The sequence below is a fragment of the Bubalus kerabau genome, chromosome 11, assembly GCF_029407905.1.
Source record: "Bubalus kerabau isolate K-KA32 ecotype Philippines breed swamp buffalo chromosome 11, PCC_UOA_SB_1v2, whole genome shotgun sequence".
NCBI classification, from domain to species: Eukaryota; Metazoa; Chordata; class Mammalia; order Artiodactyla; family Bovidae; genus Bubalus; species Bubalus kerabau.
Window position 1 is genome coordinate 31,744,584 of NC_073634.1, and position 18,028 is coordinate 31,762,611.

The following is an 18,028-nucleotide window of genomic DNA, read 5'->3' on the forward strand; positions in this document are numbered from 1 at the left end:
TCTGTGAAAGCCAAATGCTGTGTTAAATGCTAGGTGAACCACAGGTGTCCTCATTCACAAAACACCACCCCAATCATCCTGCCCTTCCCAGAACCTCAAGCTGCCTTGAGGTAGGAGCAAGCCAGTAGTCATACCCCTAGAAAGCCTCCAGGCAAGTGGAGGGTGGGCTTGAGGTCATCCAGGAGCCCCAGGACACAAGCTTTTCTGAGGGAGCTGGCTGGCCAAGTCTCCAGCTGGTGGGCCACGGTCAGGGACAGCCTAGAAAGAGCAGATGCTCTGCTTGTTCAGGAACATCAGGAGCAATGTTTGCTACCAGTTCCCAGTTCAGGGGATGCATTCAGATGCCAAATGTTCCTCTGCTGCTGCTGCTGCTAAGTCGCTTCAGTCGTGTCCGACTCTGTGCAACCCCATAGACGGCAGCCCACCAGGCTTCCCCGTCCCTGGGATTCTCCAGGCAAGAACACTGGAGTGGGTTGCCATTTCCTTCTCCAATGCATGAAAGTGAAAAGGGAAAGTTAAGTCGCTCAGTTGTGTCCGACTCTAGCAACCCCATGGACTGCAGCCTACCAGGCTCCTCCATCCATGGGATTTTCCAGGCAAAAGTACTGGAGTGGGGTGCCATTGCCTTCTCCGAATGCTCCTCTAGTACTGACTTAATGCTCGCTGCTATAGGTCCTGACTGGCTTCACCTCTGCTAAGAGACACAGCTCAAGCCCAGAAGCAGGGAAGCTACTGGCTTGCAAGGAAGAGAGTGTATCCACTCAACTGTGTCCCTCACGGTGCACAGGGACTTCCATATGACATAGTTGGGAAAAGCTCTTTCTGACCCCCTCTGTGCTCATCTTAACACTTTGCCCAGAGATCAAACCAGTCAATCCTACAGGGAATCAATCCTGAATATTCACTGGAAGGACTGATGCTGATGGTGAAGCTGAAGCTCCAAGCCAGCTGATGCGAACAGCTGACTCACTGGAAAAGAGCCTGATGCTAGGAAAGATTGAGGGCAGGAGGAGAAGGAGGCAACAGAGGATGAGACGGGTGGATGGCATCAGTGACTCAATGAACATGAATTTAACCAAACTCTAGGAGATAGTGAAGGACAGGAAAGCCTGGTGTGCTGCAGTCCATGTGGTCCCAAAGTATCAGACACAACTTAGTAACTGAACAACAACAGAGTCCAGTACATAGCATTTAAGCATTATCTGTTGGACTCATAGATAAATGGATGGATAGTGAGGAAAGAGTCTTCTGTATAGACTGTCACAATCCTAGGGATCTGCAACTCTTTTTCAGATGGAGGAGAGAGGAATGTGAAGAGGTGCTGCAGTGGTTGCCCCAGGGAGACACCTCCTCCTGTTCCACCCACAAACTTGGAACATAGAGCTCAATAAGAATTTAACTCCCTGTGGCGTTTCACTCTGTGCCTGCACATGAGTGGAAACAGTGACAGATTTTATTTTCTTGGGCTCCAAAGTCACTGCAGACACATGACTGCAGCCATGAAATTAAAAGACGCTTGCTCCTTGGAAGGAAAGTGATGACAAACCTAGATAGTGTACTAAAAAGCAGAGATATCACTCGGCTGACAAAGGCCCATATAGTCAAAGCTATACTATTTCCAGTAGTCATGTGAGAGTTGGACCATACAGAAGGCTGAGTGCCAAAGAATTGACAGTTTCAAACTGTGGTGCTGGAGAAGACTCTTGAGAGTCCTCTGGACAACAAGGAGATCAAACCAGTCAATCCTAAAGGAAACCAACCCTGAATATTCATTGGAAGGACTGATGCTGAAGCTGAAGGTCCAATACTTTGGCCATCTGATGCAAAGAGCTGACTTGTTGGAAAAAGACCCTGATGCTGGGAAAGATTGAGGACAGGAGGAGAAGGGAGCAACAGAGGACGAAATTGTAGGATGGTATCACCGACTCAATGGACGAGAGTTTGGGCAAACTCTGGGAGACAGTGAAGGACAAGGAAGCCTGGCATGCTGCAGTTCATGTGTTTGCAGAGTCGGACACCACTTAACAACTGAACAATGAGCAACTTAGCATAAGCAACAGACTCAAGAGAATACTCCCTCCTCTCTGGTACTGAGTCTTGAAAAGACTCCTCAACTCAGCAAGACCACTAAGGTCAACTTTGGTTCAACTGTGCACTGTGATTCAGAAAGTACGTCCAACAGAAAGGGTAATAGAGTTTGCCTTGTTTATTCCTGTCTTTCAGAAATCACAATCCTGAACTACATTCAATATCTGAAAACAGGGATTTAGGTATGGTAGAAGTTGGAATCTCTGCTCGCACTGCATGAGGCACATTGAATACAGCGATCCATTCCTCCAATGTCTTCTCAGGAGGCTGGAGTTGTGAAGAACAGAAGCTGGAAGTGGTTAACAGAACAGAAAAGGAAATTCTAAGGATTATGCATGGCTCACAGGATAGTGGCAGGCTAGAGAAGCTGCTCAGGACTGTCTTTACAGGAACCACACCCAACATATGCCTCAGGACCTGCTCTGATGAGAAAACCACTTCTGGTATTGTTGCTGCCAACACATTCTAGACAGTCAGTGTATACAGTGGTCACTTCTGCACCAGGGACTCAATTACACCACAATCAGCACCACCACCCACCCTATGTGCCACTTCCTGTATTCAGCACTGAGTTGTGGGCCCAGCACCAAAGCTGCGAGAGTGCGCTCTGTATTTAACTGTAGTCACTCCAGCTCTTGCGTCCGACAAGGAAAGCAAGAGTCTGTAACAGCTTCCACAATCTTTTTCTTCCCACCAAGACTTACAAAGTGGAAGACTCCCCAAATTCAAAATGCGCATATAACACTCAGTGACAGGATCCACTATGGAAAAATAATCATCAACAAATTTTGGATGGTTTTCTGGCACTGTTAGAACTGAAGCCTGGAATAAAATCATTAATTTCATTTCTGGAAGATGGATCTATGATCTGGCCTCCTTTGAACCTTCCAGGAGGTGGCCACTCCCAGATCATAGAAGTATTCTGTACCAGCAGCCTCTAAGAAGTGTCCTTTTCTATGATTCAGCAATAGTGGCAATGCCATCTGTTATAATGACTGGTCTCCTGACCTAGGCTGCAGCAAAAGATGGTTAGAAATGAAGATGGGAAAACATTATAAGGGTGCTTGAGCTAAAATTCTCAGAGGCTGGGATTTACTTCTGAGTTTCTAGTATGTAACGAGCTGGAAAAAAGGAGATCTAGATGTGTTCTAGAAACATAACTAGAAATGAAATCAAGTGAGCCCGATGTATTGGATTTTTTAAATCATCCTGATCATCAGAAACCACTGACCTTTAAGAAATTGCTGCAGTGTTTAAGCCATTAACATCTCAGCTAAAAAATAGTGTAATACATTACATCTGACCCCTAAGAGAAAAGGATGCAGATGGGAGGTTTTAGTGGTAGGAAGAAAAAGAGGAATAGGTATGGCACACAGTGTGATGCTACAAAGGTGGGCCAGGTGGAGTCTGGGAAGCAGGAGAGCCCTGGGGAGTGAAGAGGCTGCAGTCTGAAGACACTGGGCAAGTATGGAGGAAAGAAGCATAATTGAAGAGCAGAGGAGGGCCTTTCTTGGTGGTCCAGTGGCTAAGACTCTGGGCTTCCAATGCAGGGGGCCCAGGTTCAATCCCTGGTCAGGGAACTAGATCCCACATACTGCCAACTAAAGATCCTGACGGCTGCAACAAAGATCAAAGATCCAGTGTGCTGCAACTAAGACCAAGTGCGGCCAAATAAATAAAAGAGCAGAAGGAACCAGGTAGAAGAATGATTACCATTTTACCTCCTTGCCAATAACTCTAAGAAGGAAGTTTGAAGGGGGAAAGGAGTAACTACTATCAGCCAAGAATCAGGGACTCACACCAAGCTTGGATTCATGCAGTGACAAATCAAGTGACTGAAATTTAAAACAAATCACAGATTTGACTTGGATCCTTCTCACCTCCCTCTTCCCTTGAAATCTGATTTTTCTTTATTTCTAGTATAGCTTGGGGAGACCTTGAATCTTTGACTGTTGGCAACAATCCAGGGGTAATAGGTATTGTTGGTTGCCTCCCCAGCATATATTACCCCCCATGCCTACTGTCCACTGTGCAGGAAACATAGAGTTTGAGGGGGAATAAAACTCTGGTCTTGGGGTGGGCCCTGACCGGCCTAATAAGGATAGTTCCAAGCCCCTGTCCCAGCAATGGTTTCCGGGACAGCCAGTAGCCCAGGCCTAAGGCAATGAGCATCTGACATTCTGCTGGCCACCGTGATGAACTCAGCTAATCTGAAGAGAAGAAGTCCAAGAATTTTGTGTATTAAGCGAATGAAGAGCTCTCTCTCCTGCTGGGCAGTGTGGTATATGGGTGGTAAGGCCTGGACCTGGTGTAACCATTTTGTTTTCAAGAGAGAAAGCAACCTAAGTAGGATGCTGACCCAGAGAGAAGAGAAAAACTGAAAGAAGTGCAGGAAAAAAAAATTGATTCAGGGTTTTGATCAAGCCATACTTGAAGCCTGAGCTACTTCTGGTTGTTTCAAAGAAGTCCATACATTCCCTTTGCTGTTGAAACCATTTGGGCTGACTTTCCTATTACTTGGAACCCAAAGTGTCATGACACCAAATGATCTACTGGAATCCAGTTGTCCATTTCTGGAGTAAATGTGAGGTGACACAAAATGACAGAAAGCGAATACATTTTAGAGACTTAGTGACCTTCTGGAGGTCTGCTCTCAGCTCGACTTAGGCGGTTGGTCACAGGTTTAATCACCAAGAGGAGACTGGTAAATTTTGACAAGTTGGGAAGAAACCTAAAGAAGTAAAGAAGATAAAACAGAGAAGATTTAAAAGGGAGAGAAGGGATATGTCAATGGAATCATAACATAGACACCTCAGAGTACCCCCAGCCCTTCTCTGTGTTACCAAGCCCTGTGAACTTGGTCATCTAAACTTCCTGCTTCCTCTTCACTTTCACAGCCATGCCTGATCCAGACCTTCTTGACCTCTCTCCTCCTCACTTTCTCTGCCTTCACTCTGGTCCCTTCTAAATCCATGTTCTACACCACTCCCAGAGTGGTCATCTCACAAGATAGCTCTAAACTTGTCATTTCCAACTGAAAACTTTTAATGCCTCCTTCCTCTGGAACACGGGAAATAGTATGAGCTCAGACCAATTATTTTGAAAGCTAGCTCTGCCACTTAGCAGCTACATGACTTTGAGTAAATGTCTTAATTTCTCTGCACATCATCTATCTTGACTGCAGTGATAATACTATTATAGACAAGATTCCTTTACCAGTGACAGAAAACCAATCTACACCGTCTAGGCAAAAAGGAAGGGAGGACTTAGTAAGTGACCAACTGAAGCCCACTAGTATACAACAGAGTTTCAGGGATACCCAGAATCAGGAACTCACAAATATCCTGTGTCATCCCTGCCACTTTTAAGGGGGATGGGTGGAGAGCATCTCTCTCCATTTTTGTTTCTCTGTGCATTGTTGCTTCATTTCCTTGAGTTGACTATTTTGTAAATGTCTGAAACATGAAGCAGGAATGACTCACTGCCTTTAGGCTCTTATCTTCCAGTTAGTTAGTACCAGTTTTGAATCCCAAATTCAAACTTCTCAAGAAGGGTTCTGGTCATCCCATCTGGTGTCAGGTGCCCAGGGCTAATCAACGGACGTCAAGGACAGGATGTGTATGAAGAGGGCCTCTACCATTTAACCACATGATCAGAACCTCCCTGGTGGTCCAGGGGTTAAGGCTCCATGTTCCCAATGCAGGGAGCCTGGGTTTGATTGCATGCCACAACTAAAAGATCCTGTATGCTGCAACTAAGACCTGGAGCAGCCAAATAAATCAACAGGTAAATGTTTTTAAAAAGAAAAAGAAAATAAACCACACGATCACAGAAAGAACATGTAACACAAGCAAAGGGTGTTGTTTTGGCTAGAGAAGCCAGTAGGTATTTTCTATGAATTTTATCTTGTGTGGTTATTTTGGGGGTGTAATAGGATGACCTATGAAATGAGCGGCAAATACCCAGGACAGTGTCTGGGCACAGTACACAGGGACAGCACACAGCAAATCCTCCTTTCCTCCCTTCATCACATCCTTACTGCCAGAGCCACTGTTTACCTAGCTAGTGCCTTTGTCTGGATAGCAAGGAGATCAAACCAGTCGATCCTAAAGGAAATCAACCCTGAATATTCATTGGAAGGACTGATGCTGAAGCTGAAGCTCCAATACTTTGGCCACCTGATGCAAAGAAATAACTCATTGGAAAAAGACCCTGAGCTGACTCACTGAAGGCAGGAGGAGAAGGGGATGACAGAGGATGAGATGGTTGGATGGCATCACTAACTCAATGGACATGAGTTTAGGCAAACTCTGGGAGACAGTGAAGGACAGGGAAGCCTGGCGTGCTGCAGTCCACAGGGTCACAAAGAGCCTGACACGACTTAGTGAATAAACAACAATAACAAATTAAAAAGATGTCCCTCTGTGGTGGATGCCACCCCACAGGCACAGGTCTGATAAGCAGAAGTTGCCTCTGTGATAAAAAAAAAAATGCCCCTTCTTCCCAGGTACACAGCCTTAGGCCACGGTCATGGCCTTGCAGGTATCACCAGGGCCTTTCTGGGTATCCTATTGCTCCCTCTGCCTTTGTGCAGTGCACAGAGTGCCCAGCCCAGGTTGGCCCTGCATGCCCTTAACACGGCATCCAGAGGCCCATGGCCTGGTAGCACCACACAGTTCTCAATTAAACACAAATCAGTTCTTTCACACCACTAATCCTGCATTCTGTCCACCCTACATGGCTCAGCAATCCCAAGAAGTTGCATGCTGTTCCTTCTTTCTGTCTTTCCCAGGCATTCGTATCTTATCTTACTCCTATTAAACCCCAGGCCAATGACACCCTTCTGCACATCCAGAGCTAGGTACTAACAGCCTTCCTGCACTTCCCAAAGACTGTTCTTCATCCCCTACTACAGCACTGAACACATTATATAGTACTTATCTGTTGAGATCTGTTTGGTCCTTCTAGCTAACCTATCAGTGGGCTGACCTGGGCATCTGGGATAATACTCCCCTCTGCCTCCTACTCCATATACAACTGGTGGAATCAACCCAGAGCTCGAAGTACTCCTGGCAGTCTGTTTTGGCTTTTCTATGGGCCAAAGGGATGAGGTCACCATCATCAATGAAGTCACCATTGCATGATTCATCTGACATCAGTTCCCCATTTGGAATGTCCTGATATTCCCAGAACTTCTCCCAAAGGATCCAGAACCTAGAGACCCTTCCATCTGTCAAGGTTTTGGAGCTAATCATCCAACTCTCTGGATCCCCAGTAAATATCTGCCTTTCTGAAAAGCAGCAAAAGAACTGAGAGGCTGGAGTCTTGAATGGAGGAAGCCTCCATCCTCCCAGTGCTGGAACAGACCTCATTATCCTTCATAAAAGCCTCCCCCGTGTCTCTAGCAACTGGCCCAAAGCCTTTACCAGGATCTTTCAGAGTACATTGTGAAGAGCTCTAGAGTTGTCAAAGGTGAGTCTTGATCACACCCTATGGACAAGCTCACATTTATAGATGAGAAACCTGAGGCCCTGAGAAGAGGCGTGGCATGGTCAAGGTCACACTGCCAACTACGGTCAGTCAGTTCAGTTGCTCAGTCATGTCTGACTCATTGCAACCCCATGGACTGCAGCATTTCAGGCTTCCCTGTTCATCACCGACTCCTGGAGCCTACTCAAACTCATGTCCATTGAGTCCAATCATCTCATCCTCTGCTGTCCCCTTCTCTTCCTGCCTTCAATCTTGCCCAGCATCAGGGTCTTTTCCAATGAGTCAGTTCTTCACATCAGGGGGCCAAAGTATTAGAGTTTCAGCTTCAGCATCAGTCATTCCAATGAATATTCAGGATTGATTTCCTTTAGGATTGACTACTGTCAGAGTTGAAACCAAATGTCTTCTCTCGGCTGAGAGTATGCAGTAGCTCCTTAACCTGTCTCAATAGACTCCTTTCAGAATTCTAGTCCCAGCAAATGCTGCCTGAAGAAGTGGTCCTGCAGGCAAAGGAAGCAAGTCCTCCTTTCTTCCCCTGTAGAAGGAAGTAGCAGAGATTGGCCTTGAACTGAGATCTGACTTCAAGACACTGAACTGCCTTCCTTAACCGGGCATTCAGTACATATAAAGTGTCTTTCAGATTGACTGCATAATCTAAAGCAGCTGGCAATGTAAATACTCACACTCAAACACGATGGAGGGGTCTGGTGAGACATCCAGTGGGACTCCACAAGGAACTTCTGACAAACCAGGATGTCTTTCAGGACAATGGAAATCAGATTTGGGATTTGAGGGTTGAGGCCTCGGAAGCATGGCGTGAGTACATAACCAACTGAGCATTTCCCACGGTGTGTTCCCAGAACCTGAATGCTGGAAAGAGGTGGAGACCTTTGGGATAACCACTTCACCTGTCTGCGTCTCAATTTGTTTACCTACAATCGGAGAGAAATCTCAGGGAGACCGTATGGTTGACCTCTGCGGTGCCTCTCAACACAGCGTTTTCTGATCCTGTGAACTGATGACAGGAAGCGATTTATCTGGCGTCAGCAAGGGGAGGGAGGGTGTGGTGTCAACGTGGAGTGTATCATCCCCGCCTCCCCTGTCCTCCAAGGCCTAAACTTAGAAGCAGCACTTTTGGCCAGTGAACAGATGGGTGTTTCTAGGCTTCGTCCAGGCGGGAGGGCAGGGGTTGTCGCCTGGCTCACTGGCCATGTCTTTGAGCTCTGGGGTGTAACACTCCTCAGGGATCCCAACCTAACACCTTCGAGGGATACTGGGACCGTAAAGGGGCCTCAGAGAATGTCGCCTCTAGGGGGAGCACAGGTACACCCGCAGCATCCAGAGTCGCCCAGTCTACCTTTGCTGGCAAGGGGGGCGGGGGGTGGAGAGTGCGTCAGTGGTTCAAGATGCTGTAACTCCCTTAGTCACCAGTTTCATAGCAAATGATGTGGACAGCATGGGTTGGGTTGGTGGAGGGGAAGGAATGGAAACCAAGCCTCAATTCAGGAGTTCCTACTTTCCAGCTCAGGGACTACCGCCACCCCTCCCCTGTCACCCCCGTGCGCCTGAAAAAAAAAATTTTTTTTTCAAACTCTCTTGGCCTTTCTTCCTTCCCGATTTCTAGTTCTATTGTGCATTTAGAGGCTAATAGAATGGATCCTGCCTTCCGGGTGGAGTTTAAATATATACGAATAATTTTGCACGACTATTGCGTCATCATAAAAGTCGTCGTGGTCCCCCAAGAGGGCTCCACGTCTTCTCCCAGCTTCGGGGCCTTGGGACGCTTCTGGGCGCTGCGGGTACTTTCGCGAGGAGCCCTCGGCTCCGCCCGAGCGCGGGTCTCTCGGCCCCCCTCCCCCAGTCTCACCTTCCTCCCAGCTACGCTGCTCTTCGGCTCCTCCTCCACGCCCCCTCCCCGCAGCCCCCGCGCGGAGCCAAGCTAGGGTGAGCCGGCAGGGCAGAGCGGCGGCTGCGGGCGGGGCGCGGGGCTCTGGAGCCGGCGGGCGGGGGCGCGAGGCTGGCTGCCCGCAATCGGGGGAGGCGCCTGGGCCCGCCCTCCTCTGGGGCCCAGCGGGGAGGGGGCCCCGGCCCGGCGCGGGGCGGGGTGAGCCGCCTGGCCCCTCCCCTCCGCTGCCCTCCCCAAAGTTGCCGTCTCCCCCGGGGCCGGCCAGTCTTATGATCCAGTGGATCCTCCTGGGGAGGCCGGGCCGGGGAGAGGGCGCGGGCGCCGAACGGCGGGGGCAGCGGGCGGGCGCGGCGACCGGGGCCCGGGCGGGGATCCGGGCAGCGACCGAGGCGGCGGCAGCGCCCCGGGCCCGTAGCCCCCTCCCCTTGGGCGGGGGGAGCCGCTGCATGGGGCCGGGGGGTCGGCCCTGCTGCGCTGAGCGGCGGCGGCGGCGGACCCCCCAGGCGGGCTGGGGCTAAGCCCGGGGCCGGGGCGGGGGCTCCGGGGGGACCATGCCCGGAGGCCGGCCGGCCGCAGCATGGCTCACGGGCCCGGCGCGCTGATGCTCAAGTGCGTGGTGGTCGGTGACGGGGCGGTGGGCAAGACGTGCCTACTCATGAGCTATGCCAACGACGCCTTCCCGGAGGAGTACGTGCCCACCGTCTTCGACCACTACGCAGGTAAGCTTCGGAAGTGCTGACTAAGGGGCAGCTCCCCAGGCCGGGAACTTTGGAGCAACTTTGGATGAGCCCCCTCGCCGCCTCCCCTGCGCGCGCTCCCCGCCCCTCCCCCGCCGCGCCCTCCACTGGGCGCCCGGCCCCACCCCCAGGCTATCCCTCGGGCAGCCCCCTTGCCAGCTGAACCTACTCCTCTTCCCACCCCGCCCCCCCAATCCTGGAGCCCAGTCCCGCGTCCCGCGTCGGGGCTCCCGGCACTTCCCAACCCCCTCGGTGCTCCGGGCCGACCTCCTTGACCTTCCTACAGTCGCCTTCCCAACAGTCTCAAACCCCGAGGGGGAAACGTGGCTACGGGACTCGGGAGAAGGGAGTGGGCAGCTGGGGGCCACTTCATCCCAGCCTCACCCCCACTTCACTGTGAGCCTGGGAAAAGGGGTGGCATCTCCCTGGGAGCTCCCGCCTGCGAGCGCTGGTTTGGGAGGGGAGGGTCCTGGTGGGGAACAGAATTGCCCCAGAGTCTAGGTAATTGAGCTTCTCTCCCCGCCCCCACTTCTGCCCTTGCAGTCAGCGTCACCGTGGGGGGCAAGCAGTACCTCCTGGGACTCTATGACACAGCGGGACAGGTGAGTGTCTTGGCCTGGCCAACACCCCCTTCCTTTCCCCAATTTAGGATGATCGCGAAGAGCCTTTAGAAACTGAGGTGTCTAGGAGCGAGGGTGTGTCTGCGAGGGTCCCTCTGGATCGAGTATTTCTTTGAGTCAGCACATTGGGAAAAAGATAAAACCTCAGCAACAAAGGCAGACCAGCCCACCCCATGTGAACCCCTGGGCTGAAAGTTTTTGCCTGTGTGTGCCTCCTGTGTGGTGCCTGGTGTGTGGGTCCCAACTCCTGTTGCAAAGTGGCAGCAGCCAATCCTGAAGCGCCCTTATTTTTAGTTGCCGATGACCAGGTCTCCCCTCACAGCCTTTGTCTGGTCCCTCATTGGTGAGTGGTCTGCCTGCCCGAGGAGCCTGATTGGTGGGAAATGGCATCATCTAATATGATGGGAAGGCATTTGGTCCTGGTTATGTTTATTACAACATCATTGCACTCTGGGACTCAAGTCCCTGGAAACGTAATTTGTGGTGTTACTGAGGACCACAGGGAAAAAAAGAAAAGAAACAACAACCATCCAGCCACTCCCTGGGGCAGGGAGAGGAAGGAAGGGTTAGGAGTTCAGCCTGAACCTTGGAGGAAGAGCTTTTGTTGTTGTTGTTCCCTAGGAAGGCCAGGTGACTTTGTCTGGGTTTTCTTTGGTAGAGATCACTGTGCAGAAAGAAAATGCACCCTCCTCCTGTCAGTCTCTAACCATTATTGACAAATTAGAGGTGGCTTCTGAAGGATTGACATCTCCTTTCTGACTCTGTCCCAGCTCCACCCTTTTCCCAAACCCACTTTTGCTGTGGGCCCAAGATGTGTGATGAAGTTTTGCAAAATCCAGCCCTGTGATTAGACCTGAAAATTCAGATGGAAGTTTCTGCGTGTCATCCTGACTTGAGTTCTTCAGGATGTGTGGGCGGTTGAGGGCCTTAGAGAGAGTCTGTAGGGAATGCCCAACAGCGCAGCTTCCTTATGCCTAAGATGGGGCGTAAAAAATTCAGACCATTCCCCTGGGCGTATATTGTATGCTAGATGCTTAGTGTTGAGTCTGGCACATACTTGGTCAATAAAGAGGAGGTTTTCTTTGTAACTCATCTAGATCTGGGTTTCAGAATTGTAGTATCAGGTTAGATTCTGGAAAAGGTCTTCTCGGGGGGGCACCTCAATGTGACCTCTGGTTTCTGTACTGTGAAGTTAGCGGAGCCTCTGAGAGAGACTGTTAGAATAGACTCTATAGAGTAGTCTCAAAAGAGAGACTGTTGGCAGAGAGAGGTGCCTAAGGCCACCCCCTCTCACCAAACTGACCCAGGTCAGTATAATCGGTTCTTTTTAGATTTTTTTTTTTTTTTAATGTGGACGATTTTTGAAGTCTTTATTGAATTTGTTACAGTATTGCTCTGTTTTATATTTTGGTTTTTTGCCTGGAGGCATATGGGGTCTTAGCTCCTGATCAGAGATAGAACCTGCACTCCCTGCATTGGAAGGCAAAGTCTTAACCTCTAGACCACCGGGAAAGTCCCAGTATAACCAGTTCTTAGCTTTCCAGGGCCGCTTTTCATTACCTGCCTTGTAGCTACTCCTTCTGTCATGGACGGCAAGAGGCAGAACCCATTCAATCAAATAAGACCAATGTTTAAGCAGTACAGCTGGTAAACAACAGGTTGAAATTATTGGTTGAAAGGAGAGAGGTTTTTAAGGATTGTCTCTAATTTTAACTTCTCTCACTAGTACCTCTTCCCTTTTCTTTGTTACTTGTCACCATGACTGTTTTTTGACCACAAGCCCTGTTCAACAGGACGTGTATATGTTAGAGCTGTTCTGTGCACATTCAAATGTGACTAATATTTGCTGACTTTCTTCTATCGTACATATCAGGCCAGGGTCATCCACATGAAAATATTATATCATCTTCTCCACTAAACAACCCCATGAGATAGGTAATCCACTATCTTTGCAGATGAGGAAAGGGGCCTAAAGAAGCTAGGTTGCTGATCTAAGGTCACACAGCTGCTGAAGGGTGTTGCTGGGGTTAGGACATGGGTCTGAATCTGCCCTAGTTAGAGGTGGTTATATACACAGGAAGCCATGGGAGGTGCTGAGATACCACCTGGGTTGATTGGGTTGCTTGTATGTCTCTAGACATGGTCCCTGGAATCTTCACAGTTATTCTCTGTGTGGGGGTTATATGCCAGTCCTGTAGAGGAAAGAACCCAGGTCCAAAGAATCGACTGCTCTGTCCAGTGGAGATTGTAAGCTGTATACCTAGTGGGATAACCTATTAGTGATTAAAGTTTACTTTTTTAACCCATCGGTGGATCACCTATTTTGTTGACCAAGAGGTGGACTAGGCCCCCTTGGTGTTTCTCCCAGTGTCTAAGACTTTTCTTGGCAATAGTTCATCTTTCAGCATCCAAGCGTTTATTACTAATAAGCAGTCTTAGCGACATAATCCTCAATGAGATTAAATGAGTGCCCACTTTGTACCTGTGTGTGTCTGTGCTCAGGCTCTTCAGTCATATCCCACTCTTTGCAACTCTATGGTACCTAGCCCTGCACTAAGCACATGGGGGCTACAAAGAATAAATTTAAGAGAGGGCATGGCCAATGACAGCATAAGTGAAAGTGTTTGAATTAGATGCCATGTGTGTTATATAGGAGGTACTTGAGTTATACTTGGACATTAAGGCCTCATGCCTTTATGAATTGATATCAGGTTAATCTTACAATAATAATAGTGATCAAGAAACACATATACATATATAGAGAAATTTTAAAGTCTAATGGGCACCAGAAAAAAACCCATGGGCTTTGGAACCAAATTAGCGTGGGCCCAGATCTCTACTTGGCTGAACTGTTCTTGTGATTCTTACCACATTATTAACCTTCTTTGTGATCTAGTAAGAATGTAGATAATTAAAATCTGCACTGCAGTGTTGTAGGCCAACTTAAATTGTTTAATGTGTAGGAAAGCAGCTGACACTATCCTTCATTCATAGTAGTAGATGTGTAATAAATATTTGGAGAAATTACAGTGCTCCACTGTGGGCAGTTTTGTGGGGTGAAGGGGTCGCAGGTGGGAGAGGGCAGCGTGTTATACTTGGAGTTGATAGAAATTCCACTAGGATGCCAGATCCTAGAGCCTTTTGAGTGGAGCCATGGTGCCAACTTTGTCCTTCAGAATTCCCACAGTCCCCATCACATGTACCCCATGGGTACATGGACACAGTTGAATGCTCCCTTCCCTAAATGCCCTGTTGTGTCAGATGGTTTTCCTTTCTCGATCAGAACCTACATCCCCAATGATAGAACTCTTAGCAAAATGAAGAGTTCAGTGTAGAATGTGAGAACCAAGTGGGATATGTAGGTTTCAGTTGATGCTACTTTAGGAGGTAGGTTGGAATGGGGAAGGAACTCAGCACTTTCAGATGTTCACTTGGGGTACTTCCCTGGTGGTTCAGTGGTTTGGATTCTGCACTTCCAATGCAGGGGGCCCAGGTTTGATCCCTGGTTGAGGAACTAAGATCCTACCTGAGGCCAGAAAAAAATATAAAAAGTTTTGAAAAATAAAGTACGCTGTTCACTTGTATACTTGGGTGCTCTCTGTATTTGAGTCATAGCAACAGCACCTTCCCCGGGTTGGTTGGGACTTCTAGTCTGGGCACCTACTCTTGGGTTCCCTCTTAAAAAAAAATTATTAATTTTTATTTTTTAGCTGCCCTGTTTGGCATGTGGGATCTTGGTTCTCCAACCAGGGATCGAACCTAAGCCGTCTGCATTGGCAGCGTGGAGTCCTAACCACTGGAACACCAGGGAAGTCCCATTGGGTCCCCTCTTTGACCCCAGTCGAGTTCAAAGCCATGTAACAATTGCCCAATTTATATATTAAAGAACATATTAGAACAATTCAAGAGGTGGCTGTAGCAGATGACCTCTTGCCTTCCAGAGCAGGCAGTTTCCCCCTTCACCTCTGCTGCTGGCAGAGAGAGAGAGAACGTGAGTGTGGTGGGCAGTTAGTCTGGTCACGCGCTGTGCCTGGGCACATCCCTCAATACCACCAGTGTTAGGCCAAAGGGAAGCCCCCCTCTCTGGGCCAAGACCCTGGGTGGCCCAGGAGCAGGCCCAATATTTTACTGCCAAGCTTTTCAGAGTGGAAGTTGAGGACACTCCCTCCTCCTCCCTGGGGCCTGCTGGAGGGTCTGGCTTCTGGCCTGGGCCTCTGCAGTGCTTCTCCTTTCTTGCCCAGCTTTCAGGGCTCTGAGGTCGGCTCTGCAGCCCCTCTGTCTGCTCACAGAGGGGCTAGAGGGTGAGATTTTCCCCTCCTGCCTCTGTACAGGGAGCTTGGGGGAAGTGGAAAGGGCTCTGGCAGATGAGCTGGTGAGAGCTGCCTGGCAAGCTGCTCTCCAGCACCCGGCTGATCTCTTAATCCTTGGCAGGAAGGCAGAACTTGATACCTTGAAGAGGGAAGGACAGACGCCCAGTTTATCCCAGGTCCCGGAATACCCACACTCAAGAGGGTGTGTGTTGGGGCTGAGTTTGGGTTCCCAAGAGTTCCAGATTTAGTCACTGCCTCAGTGCGTACACATCCATATGTGTGCTTTGGGGTGTACTGTTGCTATATGTGTTAACTTGAACACACACAAGTTCAAGGATGCATACAGGAGAGCTATAAATACCTTAGCTCAGGTGTCCCCGGGGGTTGGATCAGGGACAGGCAAGGTCTGTTTCTTACTTGTAACCCAGCAGCTGTGGCTCCCTTGCAAGCCCTCTGGGTGCCCAGGAAAGCACTTCCCTTCCAGAAGGGAATCTCCAGGGCCTGCAGCCTGGGAATGCCCCGCCTTCTGAAATGCCCCGCCTTCAGTGTTTCCTTGGGCAGCACCCAAGAGCCCAGGGTCACGGGAAGGGGGAGGGGAAAGCCCAGGGAATCGCCACTCATGGAACAGCTCCTGCCTTCAGGCCAGCATCCTCAAGAAACCTTCCGAGGTGGACTCTTCCCTGCTGAGGGAGTTGAGGGAGTGGGCTTGTGAAAACCAGACCCAGAGAAAGGTTTTCCTTAGTTTGGAGGAGTCTGCGGGGAAGATCAGTGGGACTCAGGAAGTGCCTACTCTCGTCACCAGGCCTCCAGGTCCCTGTACCCCCTCACTCGTCCTGAGGGGCCAGGGAGCAGAGTTTGAGAGGAGCGGCAGTGTCCCTTTCAGACATCAGCCGCAACAGGTGAGATGCTGGCACTGAGCACCCTGGTTTCCCTTAGTAACCTACTGTACATTTGTCATCTCTGCATTTTGCTAACCTTTTTAGAAGCTATTTATATCTCTAGCCTGCACTGCATCATAGGGAATGCTGGTTTCCACCTCCGCCTGGGGAAGGTGGATGGCCTTTTTTGGCTCCAAAGCCTTTGCGGTGGCCAGAGGTCCTGTGTCCCCCGGCTTGGGACTCTGATACGGGTTTGGGATGTGGTCCTCTGATCCATCTGGCTTCACTTCTGTCATGATTCTCTTGAAGTTTGGTGACATTTATGCTCTGGGAACCAAAGCTCCGCAGCAGGTGTATCAGGAACGGTGTTACAGGTGTGCCCAGATAGCATCCGCTCGGCTCTGGGGGGGCGGGGCAGTGTGCAGCCTCCAGGGAGCTGAGCAGATGCGTTCCTTTCTCTGTGTGCCAGGATGTGAAAAAGGTGGGAAGCACTGCTTTAAAGCTCAGGGGTCAGAGGCCTTATGGGGAGCTGGGTGTTTGCGGTTTTGTTGTGGAATTTGGGGTTTCAAGAGATGAGCCCTAATGGTATTAAAACAACACAAAACAGAGCCACTCTCCATGGGGCTATCAGTTTCTAGCAATGACACATGTGTTGGCAGCAGCTGGTACTACTGAGAGGCCTCAGATACAGAATAGCAATATACAAGGAGGAGGAAAGACAGGCTGTTACAAAGAAACTAAGCCCAAGACCACACATGTCTTTAAAATTTGTGCACCTCAGCTGAATTTCTTTTCAGTCAGAGGGCTTGGTTTTGCCCTAATTTGGCATGCTTGGGTCAAGGAGCAGCGTTCCTTGCCCTCAGCAGTTTGCTGTTCCTCTTTTAGTTTCTGGCAGACGGCTGCTTTGCACGAGGAAGCGAGGGGAGACCCAGCCAGGGAGGCTGCGCACGGTGGCAGGCTGGCCATGGCAGGCTGGCCGTGGCGAGCCGTCAGAGCCCTTGCCCGGGTCTCCCAGCCCTCCTGAGTTCAGTCTTTCCAGATCCGCTGCCTGCAGGTCTGGCTCCATTCCCTCTAAGCTCTGTGAGGACAGGCAACTGTATTTCTTTTTCTCCACCTTGTTTCCAGCTTGTAGCCCTGTGTCTGGTGCGTGGTAAGCCTCCAATGAATATTTCTTAAATTGAGTTGATTCCCATTTGGCTGTCAACCCATTTCTGCTAAAAGGTTAACCAAAGACTAGGGTTATTGCTCTTAAATAAGAGCTTCTGGCATACCCCCTTTCTTGGGAAAAAAAGCTTTTTAAATTTAGTAGGAGTCTCTTAAGTTTCAAAGGAGTGACAGGCATGTAGGTAAGCAGCAGGCCAACAGTGTTATCCCCTCTTTCGGACCCTGGGGGCCTTTAGTATCACCTGTGGGCCCATCCCCAATGCCATCTCAAGCATCTTTCCTGCGGCTTCGCAGTCTCAAATCCCCTGGGGAGGAGGCAGCTTGGCAGTAAATGTATGGGTATTGAATTATCTGGAACATCTTTGAATCCCACTCCTCCTCTCTCTGTGAGAGCGTCAGGCAGCCCAGCTTCTTCCCTCCCTATAAAGTGGGGAGATAATGGCCACCTTGCAGGGTTCCATCAGGGTTAGAGATGGTCCCAAATGGCCTGGCACTCAGTCTGTGACGATGGTCCAGGCCAGCTTTGGGGGTTTCACCCCGGTTCAGTTCAGCTGATGTTGATTCAGGGCTGGCTCTGTGTGTCAGTCTTCTGGGGGAGGAGAAAAGGGGGATCAGATGGCATAAAGGTCCACCTATGCAATAGGGAACACTCCACGTGTGAAACCAAGTGCCACATGGTCCCAGCTGAGAGGAGGTGGTCCAGACGAGCTTTTGGAAGTTGTTGGCTTGCAGGAAGAGATAGAAGGCGGCACAGTAGGCTGGTTACAATGGTGGGCCCCCACATTGGACTGCCAGGATCCACTTCTCAACAAGGGTCTTGACCTCTCAAAACCTC

General features: G+C 49.8%; 1 protein-coding gene and 1 non-coding gene across 2 annotated transcripts in view; both read left to right on the top strand.

Moving 5' to 3' along the window:
• Positions 1–9,648: 9,648 nt before the first annotated feature.
• Positions 9,649–18,028, top strand: part of RHOQ (ras homolog family member Q) — a 37,073-nt gene continuing 28,693 nt past the window's right edge. The window contains exons 1-2 of the mRNA XM_055540000.1: positions 9,649–10,203; positions 10,765–10,823. Of these exons, the coding sequence (XP_055395975.1) occupies positions 10,062–10,203; positions 10,765–10,823 (201 nt within the window). The 5' untranslated portion in view covers positions 9,649–10,061. The remainder of the gene's footprint in view (positions 10,204–10,764; positions 10,824–18,028) is intronic.
• Positions 14,283–14,355, top strand: TRNAG-UCC (transfer RNA glycine (anticodon UCC)). Its single transcript has one exon. It is a non-coding gene; the product is annotated as a tRNA-Gly (tRNA).